At 40.6% G+C, this 16107-nt stretch overlaps 1 protein-coding gene across 4 annotated transcripts in view; it reads left to right on the top strand.

Moving 5' to 3' along the window:
• The first annotated feature begins 397 nt into the window (after positions 1-397).
• Positions 398-16107, top strand: part of Nfxl1 (nuclear transcription factor, X-box binding like 1) — a 40917-nt gene continuing 25207 nt past the window's right edge. The window contains exons 1-9 of one of the 4 annotated variants that reach the window (XM_050149985.1): positions 398-556; positions 945-1184; positions 3900-4070; positions 8540-8649; positions 10615-10745; positions 14648-14826; positions 15041-15202; positions 15300-15400; positions 15975-16089. In XM_050149985.1, the coding sequence (XP_050005942.1) occupies positions 947-1184; positions 3900-4070; positions 8540-8649; positions 10615-10745; positions 14648-14826; positions 15041-15202; positions 15300-15400; positions 15975-16089 (1207 nt within the window). In that variant the 5' untranslated portion in view covers positions 398-556; positions 945-946. Of the gene's footprint in view, positions 847-944; positions 1185-3899; positions 4071-8539; positions 8650-10614; positions 10746-14647; positions 14827-15040; positions 15203-15299; positions 15401-15974; positions 16090-16107 lie in introns of all 4 variants that reach the window. The other 3 variants (XM_050149988.1, XM_050149984.1, XM_050149986.1) reach the window with 3 other exon arrangements.

Here is a 16107-nt window from a genome sequence, read left to right as displayed (position 1 = left end):
GGAGCTGTCGAGAAGGTAAAATAAGACGTCTCCAGGGGAAAGCTTGGGAAGCTATAAAAAGAGGTAATAATAGGGGTTGGATTTCTTTGGGAACTCAGAAGGGAGCTTTCTCAACTCAAGCCATTTTCCTACAAGGCTCCAGTAGCTTTCCTGACCCAGTCTCCCACGGCGACCACAGTATTTTCTTTGTAAGAACATTCCAGAGAATGTTCCCGCCACCTGCAAGCAGCAAGACGCGGTGAAGACGGCTTCAGGTCAGCTGAGTGCTCTCTGAATGAATCCTGATACCCGCGGATTTCCGGAGAGCGTTTGCGAATGGATGGGTTTGGAGCATGCTCTTGGCGCGCTCACCAGCGAAGGTGTTCGCCTTTCACGAGCCCCAGAGCACGCTGGGAAATATAGTTCCCCCCCAAGGCTGGGAAGAATCCCGTGGGCGCACGCGCACCAAGAATGCCTTAGCCGCTTCCGGACATGGAAGCGGCCACACTGCCACGGAGTCTGCGGTCCGCGGGCGGTGGCTTCTGGGAGTTGTAGTCGTTGGCGGGGAGCGCCGTCGGTAAGGAGACGTAGCTTTCGGCTCGGTCCACCACAGCAGTTGGTTCCCGGCTGCGGCCGCACGGTCCGTCCTCGCTTCTCTGCCCGCCGCAGTTCTCCTGAGCCCGAGGAGGAGTTCCGGTGATCCGGCGCTTCCTGTCCTGGCTCGGGGGAGTCCTCGTGACTCCGCGGTTCATTTCTGCCCCCAGCCCTCTCCCTCCTCACCCGTCGCTGCAGCCCGGGTTCGGCGGGGACTCGCCCTCGGGAGACACAGGGCCGCGACCTCCCCAGACCAGGTCTCCGTGACGCGGGGTCCGTCGGCACCCAGGCTCGACCTGGCGGTTCCTCGGCCGCCACACGGAGCCTCGGACCCCCGCTCACGCTCCTTCCCCTTTATCTCTCCTCTGCAGGGATGGAGGCTTCCTGGCGCCAGGTGGCCGCTGGCCGAGGCCGAGCCCGAGGGCGGGCCGCCGCAGTCCCCTCCGCGGGAAATGGAGACCCTCTCTGCGGCGCTGGAGGAGGGCGAGTCAAAGGGTCCGGGAGCGCGGTGCCCTCGGGCCCCAGTCCCGGCGGAGCAGCGACCCAGCCCTCTGCAGGTCGTTGGCAGCGATCAGCGGGAGGCGAAGCCGTGCAGATCCTGGGGACCAGCGGTGAGCATGGCTCGGGTCCCTAGCCCTACCAAGCTCCCCAGGCGCTTACCAACTTACCCGTGGCTCCCAGTGCCCTAGTAGTCTCAGTCACTTAAAACAAACTTGCTCAGGGAGTTTAGTATCGGGACCGTCTCAGAACAGGCAGATTTCCATCTCATCTCTTTCGTCTTCATTTTAATTGGTATTGCCTTTGTTTTTTTCTCCGGCCAGGCTCTTCCAATCACTAGTTTTTTTTACCAACCTGAATCCTCTAGACCTTAAGTTTTAAATGGTGTCCAGTTCATCTGGTCTGTTTGGTCAACGCACTGCTTGGTTTACCGGTAAATTGATCGCCAGTGTTTGTTTTCTCTGAAAATCTAAAGTGTGTAACTTTTGTTGTTGTAAAGCAAGATCTTGTGCCTTCGCATGTTTGTGTACGGTAACAGCAAGCTGCGCTAAGGTCTCCGGATCCCAAGCGGGATTGGGACCTCCAGCCTACACTAACACTGCTTTGAAGAGCAGGCGTTGATAGCCATGTTTACCAGGCCACCTGACTTCTTTGACAAGCGCCTTGGTTGTTGGCAGTGTTTCCGACTGATTCCTGTTCATAAATTTCAGGTCTTTCCTCGGGTGTATCTAGTGTTGCTGCCATGGATTTGTTAATAGCCTTGGTCCAAGATTTTGATTTAGTGGAGTGTTGAGAGCAATTACATGTAACTGTGCATGGTAAAAAAATGGAATGATTCCTGAAATCATTTTGTGTTTGGAATGTAGTTTTCAGAAGACTTTTAACTTTTTTTTTTTCTGAAATCATAATATAATCGCTTCATTTCTCCTTTCCCTTTAGGAGCAAAGTCGAGCCTCTCAGTGGGGTTTCTCTTAGTGTAACTTGAAAGTTAGTGTTGATTTTCCTTGCAGTTGGCCAGTTTACCAAGGTGAAGTGTACAGCTTGGAGATCCCTGAGCAGATTGATAAGCTCGCGTGGAATTTGTGGGTAGCAGGAAAGCAAGCATTCTCTAGGGAACAGCTGACATTTGACTGGAAGGAATGATGTGTGAGAAGACTGCTTGGTCACCTTGTCTGTGACTTCCCTCCAGATGGTGTTACCTAATTTATGGCAACATATACTTACCAGAGTCTTAAGTGTTTCTTTTGTACCCCCCCCCCATTAATGGCATCCTCCTTATTTTGCGACTTACGTCTTACAGCCTAGTTTTCAAAGATTCCTGATTTAAGCGTGTATTCATTTTCTTCCATTTTTACTCCAAACAGTCTGGTTTGGTTAATAATCACCAATCAAGTGAGCTACAGTAAGAAAAAGGAAACATTTCCTGAGGGAAACTAAAGGTATACCATTAAGTACAAATAGACCACCTAAGGAGAAGATTTACTCTGATGGTGGCTCGCCAGCCTGTTTATAGGAAGTTTTTAGTTAGTGACTTAGAAAAGTAAATTTAAAACCCTCTTAATATGAGCACCCATTCAGCTTGTGAGTCTTTTCTGAAAGCATCATTGCCGGCTACAGAGCATAGAACTTGTTAGCGAAAGCACAATTCCCAGGACCCTTAATCTCAGGAAGTTGGAAGTCTCATTGCAGACACGTGCTGGGAAGTTATCTGGCTCGTTCCGTATTGTAATGAAGTAACAGTGAGGAGTATGGAGAGTGCTCTAGAAAAGACTAGAAATGAGAAGCTCTGGCTCCAGTGTTGTTTAAGACCTCCTTTCTGGACAGTAGAAGAACAATTCAGTCCTATTTAACTTTTTTTGGAGTGAAATTGTTAGAAGCATGTTTTTCCTGTTAACGTTGTGTGTGACCACCAGAAATGTTGTTCACCTTGAAGGCTGGAAGATTTTTGGAGCTTCCTAGGAAAGCAGTTAATAAATACAGTAGATAGACCGTGGATATTATCTGTGCAAAGGCACTGTGGGTCGGACTGGGTTCTAAGACTGTGGTTTGAAGAAGCACTACCTCCTGTCACTCTTGCGTGCCTCCACTAAGTATGTTCCCCAATTTCTTAAAAATCAGATGTATAATGTATTTTAGTGATTTTTTTTTTTTATTATTTTCTTATTTTGAGACAGTATTTTACTATGTAGCTAGCAGTGGCTGGCCTTGAACTCAGGGATCTACCTACTTTGGTCTCTGAAGTGCTAGGATAAAAGATGTGATATGTGTTGCCACACCTGGCTTCTATAACTTTTTTCTTTAATTGATTTTTTTTTTAAATGGGGCAGAGTCTCTATATTATGTAACTTTGGCTGTCCTAAAGCTCTCTGTGCAGACCAGGCTGGTCTCAAACTCGCCTGACTCTGCCTCTTGAGTGCTGGGATTAAAGGTGCTTGCCACCAAGCCTGACTTACGTAGTATATTTTAGTATCTCATTTCCGCTTAAAGTTTTTGTTGGTATTTTTATATTGAGACTAATGAGCTGTTCTGCAGTACTACTTTACTTTTAGAACTTCTCAATAGTTTGTCTCTGTAGCTCTGGCTCTTGATTACTTTGGTAGGATTCTTTAAAGTTAGTGTTTGTCCTGTGGTTTTCTTTGGTCCTGTGGTAAGAGATTAGATTTCTCTCGGATTGTAAGGAGATAGGCTGTTCTAAACTGATGTAATAGTCAAATAAACTGGTGCTCACTGGCCTGAACACTAACGGTGTCATCTCCGTCATGTCTGCTTTGGGAAGACACCGATTGATTGGCAGAAATGAAACCTTTCTCTTTCTGCTTTGCAAGCAGAGCTGACATCTCAGAGGAAATTTGAGGAGATCAAGAAGGCCAATCAAGCTGCAGCCAGGAAGCTTGTGGAGGAGCGCTGCAGCTCCTCCGAAGAGGAAGGGGATGAAGACTTGGAAGGAAAGCAGGGGAAAATCGTCGCTAATACATTCATCTCATACACTACTCACACAGGTATTAGCTTACCAATTTTGATCTTTTTGCTATAAGTAGAAGTATATTTCTGACGTCGTTTAGATATAACTTAAATTACTATAGAATAGGTTTTCAATGTGGATATCTTCTGAAGTTGAGTACATTTTGCTATTTAAATTATGTGTTGTTAATACTAATCTTTGTATAAAGTAGATATATGGCAAGTGCTCTTTATAACTCCTAGAGAAACAGGCGGGGGAGTTACTATGATTCTCTTAGGCTGCAGGACTCTGGGACGACCCCTTTGAGTGTAGTCTTCATTTTCTTCTTAATCACGTTAAAATTGCCTTAACGTCCATTTTGTTTTTTGGCTTTATTACTGGAGTTTTATATCTTATATTTGATTTTCATGCTATTTTATTTTTAAATTAAATCTTTAAAGGTCTGACATGCATATTCATTATCTGTTGTATGTTTGGGTTATACTTGAAGCATCCCTCTCCCTCTTTTTATTTAATATGAGAGAGTACCATAGTGATCCTGGCATATATACTTACTATTACCAAGTTATTAAGATAGATATTTCAAGATCAATCGCTTTACTCCTAAACTTTCCAAATTTTATACTTAAAATCTCTCAGTATTTTATATTTTATGCTATCTATGTAGTCTTTTTTTTTTTGGTTTTTCGAGACAGGGTTTCTCTGTAGCTTTGGAGCCTGACCTGGAACTCCCTTTGTAGACCAGGCTGGCCTCGAACTCACAGAGATCCGCCTGCCTCTGCCTCCCGAGTGCTGGGATTAAAGGCGTGCGCCACCACCACTTACATTCTCATTTTAGTTCCTTTTTTCACTTTAAAGTCTTGTTAGAGCTAGAAAATTTTTTCTCTAGGAAATGACTCTTCATAGAAGAGAAGATTCTCCCTAAATGACACAATTAATAACTGGCAAAGTTGGCTTCTATCTGATTTGCTCAGCTTTTGAACTTCTTTGGGGCTCCTTGTATTTTCTGTGTAAAAGCAGCATGATTCTGAAGTAGACAAGATGGCTGCTCTTGAACCTTTCTGTTGCACGGGGCAGGGGTGGGTGCAGTCAGTAGAGTGGTTAAAAGAACGGCTTGCAAGCCAAGTTGCTACGATTTGGAATTGAGCGTTGCTTTTGTCTGACTAGTATTTGACGTGCTCACCTTGGCTCAGGGTCTCTGTTGTGAGGAATGAGTACACATTTTGTAAGCTTGAGTATTAGAGGTTTTCTACCATACCATTAGAGGTTTTTATTTTCTTTCTCTCATTTTTCTAAAAGGTTTTTTTCATTAAAAAAATCCTGTCTTTAGGTATAGGCCTTCTGTCATAATTCCACACGAGCTGTCTTCTGATTGTTACTGCTTTGTCCCTTAGTTATTACACAGTGCTCGACTAAGAACAGGATTGCTAGTTCAACAGGGTCCAGCATAGCAGAAATTGTATAGTAACTGGAATAAAGATCTGAGTTAGGAAGTCTTCAGACTGACACGTGTAGTGTGTGTCACGCCCCCATCCATCCATCCTCCTTTGGGTGCTTTGTGAGTTCCCTGCATGCACCAGTGAAATTAACTGCAAATGTTGGTATGCATTCTCCTATGAAATGGACCTCGCCTGAGGAGTGAAGGAAGTCCAGCTAAAATGTCAAGCCTAGCAAAATAACAGCTGATGGAAGCAGTGTTAAGGCTAGAGAAGTTCTTGCTTCTGGATGATTTCCTACATAGTTTATGGTAATGAGGACCTCACTTCAACCATTCTAGGTAAGAGGCAGGTTTTACCTTTACATGTGGCATATAGTAATAGAATACAGCTATCTTAGTGTAGATAGTAAAAAATAACTATAATTTTCACGCTTTATGAGTTTTTAGCATAGTTTTAGCTCAAGTAATTTCTGTTTTTGTTTTCGAGACAGGGTTTCTCTGTGTAACAGCTCTGGCTGTCCTGCAGCTCACTCTCTAGACCAGGCTAGCTTCAAACTCACAGAGATCCTCCTACCGCTACCTCCCTAGCACTGGGATTAAAGGTGTGCGTAACCACTGCCTGACTAGAATATTAGTTTAAAGTGTGTTACTTTTGTTTATGCTCTGGAACATTTGTTTAATGATGCAAAGATGTGTTTGATTAAATAAAATTCACCTGTGGTCAGTAGGTTGCATCAGCAGTTAGTTGACAGAAAGTGGTAGGGAGGAGCCAGGTGGAGCAGGGGCCAGGCAAAGCACAAGGGCTTCTGGAGAGACAGGAGAAGGAGAGGAGGGGAGCTACTTGTTCTTCAGCCTCTCTGAGGAGCAGAATTCCCCCTCAACCTCTGAGTCTTGAGTTCTTTAGAGGGACAGGGATTTAGTTAAATTCCTATCTTAGCTTTGAAAGAGTCAAGTTGGTGACTGAGGGAACAGGATTCTCTCAGGCTCCAGCTTTTGTGGTTTAAACCGTGGATTAAAAGGCAGCCACAATTATAAAAGGACAACACATTATGATTCTCATTCCTGGATGTTCTGCAGTGTGCATGTAATAAATTGAGGGAACTGGACCAGGTAAATGTTTTAATTGACTAAATGCCAGAGCAATGCGATGGTCTCCATCCCACACTAGTGAGTTGAACACTAACATTAACAAGAACCCCTCCAATTTTTTTGTTCTTAGCCTTTGCATAGCTTTATTCTAAAGAGTATGTAATCTTCATCCATGAATACCTCATGTTGGAAAAGATAACTTTTCTTGTTTTCTTACCCTAGCACTTGAGTTTTCTAACTCAGCAGTGCACGGACAGAGGTGGTATATACATGGCGTAGATAAACCACAGTAGTATGTTTGTCATTAAAGCCGCCTATATTTTACTTGGTAAATTTTAAACGTTTATTTATTTTTGAAACAGACCCTCATTTTGTAGTTCTGTCTGGTCTATAACTTGCTGTTTACCTCTTCCTTAGTCTCCACACTGCCTGACTTAAAATACAGCCTTTTCCTCTGCACACTGGCTTTGCCTATTGCAGGCCTTTGTGGCTGGCTACTGTTAGCATTTGACAGAAGAGAAAACTGAGAAGCATTAGGTTTCTTCCCACAGTTCTGACTGCCTTTAACTGCTACTTTCTGCTCATTCCAGCCTTGACCTCCTCAAACCTCCTCATGTTTCCTTTCTTGCCACTGTGGGCATTTTAGAATATGTGACATCCGCTGTCACGCTATGTCCACGGTGACATGCCAGGCAATGCACTTTATTGCTATAACCAAATGAAAATACAACTTTCAAAGTAATGTTACCTGAATTTCATAGAGATAAACTTAGACTTTAATTTGTAAGATTGTACCCTCATACTATTCTTTAAATTATATGAATAAGCTGATGAAATTTAAAATGTTATATTTTTTGAAAGCAAAATATAGTGACTAATTATTCTGTTTGAGGATATTTTGGAAACTTAATGCCAATTTAAAATGAAATGTTTGTCTTTAGTAATTTTGTACCTTAAGAATGCTGTTCTTTAACACCTTCAATGACACTTACGTTTATGGCATGGTAGGGCACACTTTCGTTAACTTCTGTGTTTAGTTAGATGGGTTCAGAAAATGAAGAGCTAATTAATATTTTTATTTATTTAGTTTTTTTGGCAGCAAATTTTGGTTTGAGCTAGATTATTGCCATAGTGTATTCTTTCCTTGTTTAAGTACGTATTATTGACCTACTTTTTTTGGAAATTCAGTCAGTCTTTTTGAATCATTTTGTTATATTAAAGGCATGTAAGTTCATTTTCTTAGCTAACATGACCTGGATTACCTCCCGTTTGGTGTCATTTGTATTTTAGAGCACTGCTCTGTCATTTTTTCATTAACTTTTTTTTTTCTTGGACCTTTTTTTCCCCATTAAAGCAGAGGATAGGGATTGAGGACTCTCTTCGTCAAACTGAGGTCACTGACTTCTGTGTCTCAGATTTCTCATGTATAACAATGAGGTGATAATAGTTTATCCTATGGTGACAGTCTTAGTGCTTGGAGAGAAATACAATACTTGTTTAAAGGAAATACACGGTCTGGTGATTTCCCTAAAAATGTTTATACTGCTCTCTAAAGCAGAAGTAGTGAACATAATTTAATGAAATGTAGTTGTTGTGCTATAGGAATCTCAGCATCTTCTCATTCACAAGATTTTATTAGGAGTGTGTTACATGCTAACCCCTTCCTTCAGGGGTTAGCTTTTCATTTGATACTTCATCACTTGCCATATAGGTGGCCTTGCCAGTGGTTCTGCCTGCATCAGAACGGCCAGGGATTTGAAGCAGAAAGCAAGCCAGTGTGTGAGCTGCAGGCTGTTAGTTCATGGACGTGGAAACCCTTGTCAGGTCATTGAGTAGTTGTTTTTCTTTGCTAAGCTTTGAGTTTTCCTGTTTTCTGCAGTTAAAATTGTTTGGCATTTGTCACGTGACGTGATTGTTAGTGAAGATTTGTTGTTTCCGTGTGTTGTTTACTGTGATGTTTTTAATTTTTCAATTTTAAGATGGCGATATACATGAATTAGAGCGAACCAAACAGTATGTGAACGAAGCTTTCCAGGCAGGGGCTATGACGTGCCTCATTTGTATCGCTTCAGTGAAGAGAAACCAAGCAGTAAGTATCACTCACATTTATATACTTAGTTCTTTATTGTACTTTCACTTATGTTTGCCTCAAAATTCATTTGACAATTTATATATGAATTCATCTTCATTTTGTAAATCTCAAAATTTAAGGAATTATCTCTAGGTAATATTTAGCAATATTGATATCACTAGCAAGTATTTCAATCTAATGCATGTGTTGTTTTAGTAAAGTATTTTTTTAGCATCTTAGAGATTCCTACAAACACAGAATGTTACTATGTGGTGCTGTGATCCAACCAGAGCCTAGTGCATGCTAGGCGAATGATCTATGGCTGAGCTCCATACTTTGCGTGGGTTTAAATAAAGATAGGCATGGTCTTTGCCTTAGAGGAACTAGCAGTTGATAGTGACACTTAAGGCTTATTAGCTTCTAGCAGTGTTGGAACATTGTGGCCAGGGTCATTGGGAGAAAGAAAGAGCCAGACATAACTGATACTGTTGTAAGGAGTGCTTGCCTGATAGTGAAGCTATGGTAAATTTAAAAGGGCCTTAGTGAAGCAGTTAAAGAGAAGTGACAACTGAGCATGACAGACTCACCTGTGAGACCTCATTCTAATCCTTTACTGGTACAGCAGCCTTAAATCAGGTCTGATGAAATGTTTTGGTCATGTAGTCTATTACACGGGTTGGCTAGGCTGGTGTCCTAGTCCTCAGTCACATCTTAGCTTTCTGTGCTTACAGCTCCTGTGTGTCCACACCAGTGCTCTTTGTGTGACTGCTCCCACATCCCCTAACTTTTCAAGGTTGTTTGTCCTCCTTGCGAACTGCTTCAGCCAATATACAGGCTCAATGCAGCACTGAGGAGTTCATGTCTCCTGGAACAACATTCTTCCACCATCATTACATTGGTGAACGTCCCAGTCTCGTTAGGGTGTTAGAACAGTTTTACCGTTCTTTAAAGGACTTACTGCAGTATTGAGCTGCTGTGGCCTTAGTAGTAATGACTTCTACAAAATGCCATTATTTGGCATTTCTTCCTCCTCATTTTGTCCACTCATTCCTCTAGGTTCCCATTTTAGGTAGGCATTTGGGGAATCAAAACTAAGGAATTAGCTGTTTCTTTTTATGTAATGCTGCTGTCTACATTATTTCACAGTACATGTCTCCCCCCCCCCCCAAATAGTTGTAATAAGGAAAACAGAACTTAAGCTTTTTTAATATTTATTTATTTATTATGTATACAATATCCTGTCTGTGTGTATCTCTGCAGGCCAGAAGAGGGCACCAGACCTCATTACAGATGGTTGTGAGCCACCATGTGGTTGCTGGGAATTGAACTCAGGACCTTTGGAAGGGCAGGCAATGCTCTTAACCACTGAGCCATCTCTCCAGCCCCCTTTCTTAAGCTTTTATGTTGTATGTATTCTTATTTTTTGCTCAGTTTTTTGAATTTTGTGTAAGTGCTGGACTTACAGGATTTATATAAAAAAAAAAACAGGTTATTTATACACAGAAATTTTATGGCTAGAATCTTTTTCTTATATTCTTCATAACTGGGAATAATAGATGACTAGCAATAGGAAATTGATGAAATATGGTACATAAATCTATGTGATAAGATGTATAGGTATATTTGGCAAGGAAAATGTTTATATCATGTTATAAAAGATGTTACATCTTTTATATGTGTATTGAATATGTATGTATGTATACACGCACATACACATACACATATATATATAAATTAGACATCATTTAGGTTGTTACCTTTGTTTTTTCTTGCTAATTGAATCTGGGTGATTAATATTTTTCTTTCATATATTATACTCCTAAATACACTTGTAAAGATCATTTCTTCTGTGATATTAGAAGGAGTTTATTTTGTTTTCTAGTCTTTAGGTAAGTCTTGAACATCAGTGTGTGATAATCATTTTAAAGTATTGTATAATTAAAGAAAAATCATATATAATGCATTTTGACACCTTTGTCTTAGGTTTGGAGCTGCTCTGGATGTTTCTGTATATTCCATATGCCCTGTATTCAGAAGTGGGCTAAAGACAGCCAGTTTCTTGTATCATCTGTGACAGATGAGGATTTTGGAAAGAAAGATTATCCTTGGCCATGGTAATTGTTTTCTGGTTCATTGGATTTTAAGTTGTGGAATAAATGAACATTATAGATCAGAAGTTGTATTGCTGGAAGTTTCAGTCCGTTTTGCTTTCCATTACTTGTCTGGTTTGTGAAGATAGGAGACCTTGCTAATTTTCTCCTTGCAATTTTTATGTAAATGCTCGTATCTTTCAGTAATCAGCAAATCATTAGACTGTTTTTCCTGTGTGCTGTAGAACGGGTGTGGGTTCCTGTGGGTCTGTGGAAGAAGAGACAGGGCACTTTAAGGGTGATTTTAGCCTTTGCAGCAGCAGAGGTCTCAGCTTCTCAGAGACTGGGTGCTCTTCCTTCACCTTGGACTTTTTTATTTTCTCCTATTTACACTTTTAGTAAGTTGATTTCCACATCCCCAAAACATAGTAACTTCCAGAGGGACAATACCAAATGCAAATTCTCGATTAAGGACTATTACAGTGTGCCGGGGTTTTCCCAACCAAGTTTTATACAGGCTTTGTACCCTTGGGAAACACTCAGAAATATTCACATGTTAAACAGAAGGTGCTAAAGACAAAGGGTAGATTAAGGCTCTGCTGACAGTCCCAGACAGCTGCAGCTGTGTAGGAGTTTCCCTACACCTGTGAAACAGTGTTCAGTTCTGCTTTCAAGGACTTAAGATGAGAATCATTCAAAAGTCGTTACCTGTCTTTCCTCAAGTTCTTGTTAGTATACATTAGTGTTGAACTCTGTCTGCTTATCATCTAGTATATTTTGATTGTATGGTTTCCAGTTATATCTTCAATTTCAACTTTACATTTGTGTATTATGTGTCATTATTAATTTATCTACATTTATTTTACAAGTTTTGTTTATTATTGCTGATTATTGGATCTTGGACTTCAGCTATGTTTTGAGGAAAAAGTGGAGAAGTAAAATCATTTGTTTCTGCTAGTCTGCAGTGGTAGATTCATCGTTAAGGTTAATTAAGCATAAGCTCAGGGGTATTGTATGCTTATATTACAATTTTTGTAACTGATTTTTTAAAAAATTTATAAGGTAGTGTTCTTTTTCCTAATACCTTCCAGATTGTACAGGTTTAGGCCTTTTTTTTTTTTTTTTAAATATTTATTTATTATTTATTATGTATACAGTATTCTTTCTGTGTGTATGCTTGCAGGCCAGAAGAGGGCACCAGACCTCATTACAGATGGTTGTGAGCCACCATGTGGTTGCTGGGAATTGAACTCAGGACCTTTGGAAGAGCAGGCAATGCTCTTAACCACTGAGCCATCTCTCCAGCCCCTGGTTTAGGCCTTATAAAATCTGGTTTTGATTCACGTCTTCCTAATTATCATAAATACCAAGATATTTGTAAAATTGTTGTGGCATAATTTTAAAAAAACATTTTAGACAAGGACTTTTTTTGTAAATAATTCTCAGCAATCTTGAGATTTCACTTGTTACCCTGAGACGTGGAAGTTAGCTGAGAGCAGCAGTGAGCTCACACTGCTAAGAGGCAGAGCTGGAGCTCGAATCCTAGGGTTTATTCTTTCAATTGTAGCCTTTTTGTATTCACTAAGTTAAGTGTGATAGACTGCTTTCTGTTCCAGCACATTCTGTTTGGAAAGACTTTAAACTTGAAGTCTATACTTGTTACTTACGGCAGAGGATTTCAGTGTTGGGTGCAGAAGAGAGCCAGGTGCCCAGCATCGCTGGTTTTAGAGATTTGAGCTTCACTCTTTCTCACCTTTGCTCTGCTCGCTTCTGTTGTAAGCAGTGATTTTCCTGTGGAGGAGCAAAGTGTCAGTTACCAGAGTAATGGACTGCTGCTTCTCTCCCAGGCCTGGAAGAGTAATGTCCTCTGTAGTATTTCTCAAGCTATTCCGAATATAGTAAATGAAAATAAGTAGTTCTGTAAGGCCCTTCTTTGTTTACCTCTTGTCAAACCTGGTAAAAATTATAATAAAGTCATTTTATTGAAATGAACTTATACTTTGTTCTTCTAAGGTAAGTGCTTGTTGAGTAAACAGGATAAGGCCTTGATTGTTGATTTCCATCATTTTATAGTGAAACTACGCATCACCCCTTACACACATCACCCCTTCCAAAGTAGTTGTGTGTCACTGCAGGCGGGCAGTGGAGTGCATAGTCAGCTTCCTGTTGTCTGTGTCAGCGCAGGCGGGTAGTGTGACACATAGTCAGTGCCTGTTAACCATCTAAGTACATCCCTTTCATAGCAGCTGTAAGAAAGTCATTTTCCTTTTAACTCTTTGAACAAAATGTCATTTATTTATAAACATGAGGTGTGGCATTAGTTTTCAGTTTTTACTTTAAAAATCATTCTGTTTAATTGTTCATGAGTGCGTATTGTTTGTCTCTGGATATGTGTACATACATGCTCTGCAGAGGTCAGCAGTGTTGTGATTCTCTGGAGCTGGAGTTAGAGGCTATTGTGAGCCGTATGAAACTGATTTGGGCACTGAACTCAGGTCCTCTGTCAGAGCAGCAGAATCATCTCTCCATAACTTGTTTTTGAAATTTAATTAGGAGAACAAATGTGTTTTGGTTATTCTGAACATCAGCGTGGCGTTTATTTGGAAGTACAGCATGTCCTCATGGCAGTGAAAATACATTGATTTTTTTTTTTATACAGAACAGATTTAAATGGTGATGCACAAATAGTCTGGTGCAGCGCACTGACTGTTCCACAAGGCTTAGAGCATCTTTTAGGAATCATCTAGGATGATCTCCAAGTGAATTTTTGTTATTCTTGTACTCAAATTTACTTTGATGTATAACTCACTCTGCTTTATCAGAGAATATAAATTTATATTTAAACTTTCCTTGACTTAAGTGAGCTTGAAATATATGTATTTTGTTTTAGAAATTGAACATTAGGAAATTCTCAGAGCTGGAGAAATGGCTAGTGGTTAAGAGTATTTACTGCTCTCGCAGAGGACTCAGATTCGCTTCTAGCACTCATAGGGTGGTTCACAACTGTCTTCAACAGATTTCAGGGCATCTGATACCTTCTTTGGGTCTTCGTAGGCACCAGGCATGTATTTGATCCATATATACATGCATGCAAATTTTTCATAAAATAAGAAATAGATATGCCTTTAAAAAAAGGAAAATTAGGAAATTATTTGTTTGCATTCAAGTTTTCTTTTTTCTTTTCTGAGACAGGTTTTCTCTGTGTAGCTTTGGCTGTCATGGAACTTGCTCTGTAGACCAGGCTGGCTTCTACCTGGAGCTTTTTCCCCTCTTAATTTTTTTTTTTTGTCGAGACAGGGTTTCTCTGTGGCTTTGGAGCCTGTCCTGGAACTAGCTCTGTAGACCAGGCTGGTCTCGAACTCATAGAGATCCACCTGCCTTTGCCTCCTGAGTGCTGGGATTAAAGGCATGTGCCACCACCGCCCGGCCCTTCCCCTCTTAATTCTTACTTGTTATGTTTCTTCTTGCTATATTCAGCCTATTTATAACATGATTGCTTTTTTATTTTTCTTTGATCATGTATTTTGTTTATTTATAGAGTATATAACCAAACTTTAAGAAGCTGAGACTTACATAAATCTGGGTGAATATTGCAGATATGTAGTTTGTAGAAATTTTGTGGTTGTACTTTGGATGTCTGTGTTTAATGAATAGCAACTAACTACAAGTGGCTATCTCAGGTTTTAGAAGTATAAATATGGAAAAAAATTGTTGCGAAGTTTTATGCATAGCTTCATCTCATGTTGACTATTGGCTCTTGTATTGGGAGAGTATTAGTATAAAATAGTTCCATATTTCAGGAAATTATATCATGCAATGATTGTAGTAAGAATTTATTTTTTTGCCCAACAGAATTATAGTCTTGTTACTGTTATCTCTTATGTTGCTTTTAGTGATGGGATTAATATTTCATTTTTTTTTTGTAGTCCAAAATGTAGATTTGAATACAAAAGATCAGAAACACCTAGTAGATATTATTGCTACTGTGGGAAAGTAGAAGATCCACCTTTAGATCCATGGCTTGTACCTCATTCGTGTGGCCAAGTATGTGAGAGGGAATTTAAACCTCCTTGTGGCCATAAATGTTTACTTCTCTGCCATCCGGGTGAGTTTCATATTGTATGTGTAGTTGTTTTTGATTGGTTGTTTCTTCTTAATGTTGAAGCACACAGAATTATCCAAGCTGAATTTTGATTTTGCTGTGAAAAGGGATTGCCCTTAAAAGTAGCAATGAAAAAAATGATAGAGATTTCAGGAAAATGTAAATCTAAGATGTTTTGGTGACTTTTAATTACCTCACCCCCTCTGTTGCATTCCAGGTCCCTGCCCTCCTTGTCCAAAGATGGTCACAACTACTTGTCACTGTAAGAAAGCAAAACCTGTCCCTCGCAGGTGCAGTGCCAAGCAGTGGTCTTGCCAGCTGCCTTGTGGGCGCAAGCTGCTTTGTGGGCATCATAAGTGTGAAAATCCTTGTCATGCAGGTAAAAGAGCGGGCGTGGGAAACTCTGACTTTAAACAGAGTCAAAGCTGTCTTCATTGCTTTAGTATTTGTGTACTAATGAATGATTGTAATTTTAGGAGACTGTCAGCCTTGTCCAAGAGTTAGTAGACAGAGGTGTGTTTGTGGCAAAAAGGAAGCAGAAAGAAGTTGTGCGAGCCCAGTGTGGCATTGTGATGAGGTAAGCGTTGGTGCCCTCTGGGAGTGGTAGAGTATAGACAGATGGCTGGAGAGCACAAGTGCTGCTCACCTAGCGGGGTCAAAGGTGAGGAGCAACAACACATGCAGCTCTTCTACAGTCGAGTATCTTACTACTGGAGAAAAAGTTTGCTTTTTTTCCCCTCAAAATAAGTTGCTGAATTCTTAATTCAGTGTGTTGTTTTGCCCCTGCCCTTTCTCCACCGAGTGTTAGGTTCTACCATTCTCCTCTTGAGATAAAGCCACTGGGAAAGTGGAATTGTTATTGTGGGTTGCTTTTTCTAGCGTTGGAACAGGTATAGTACTGGTTAGAAGTCTGGTGGATGGTCATACAAAGCTGAGGATACATCTGTCCTTTCTACATTTGTATGATACCCTCTGGTACACAGGAAATGAGAATTCATATGTGTAAAGTGTACACATATATGACACCTGTATTAGACATAAAGCATAATAATGTGAGGGCATAAATGAAGGTGTTTGTGCGTACAAATGGGTTATGTTTTATACTACCTTTTTGTGTGGTTTTAACCTTTTAATGAGTGCTTTTATTTTAGGTGTGTGGAAAGACACTGCCATGTGGTTATCATACATGTGAGCAAGTTTGTCATGTTGGTGCTTGTGGAGAGTGTCCTCGCTCCGGGAAGAGGTCCTGTCCATGTCAGAAATCAAGTAAGATGGGCTGGAGGG

Source organism: Alexandromys fortis, unplaced genomic scaffold, assembly GCF_014885135.2.
Source record: "Alexandromys fortis isolate MF-2015 unplaced genomic scaffold, M_Fortis_MF-2015_v1.1 scaffold_0, whole genome shotgun sequence".
Classification (NCBI taxonomy): domain Eukaryota; kingdom Metazoa; phylum Chordata; class Mammalia; order Rodentia; family Cricetidae; genus Alexandromys; species Alexandromys fortis.
This window is presented reverse-complemented; position numbering and strand designations above follow the sequence as displayed.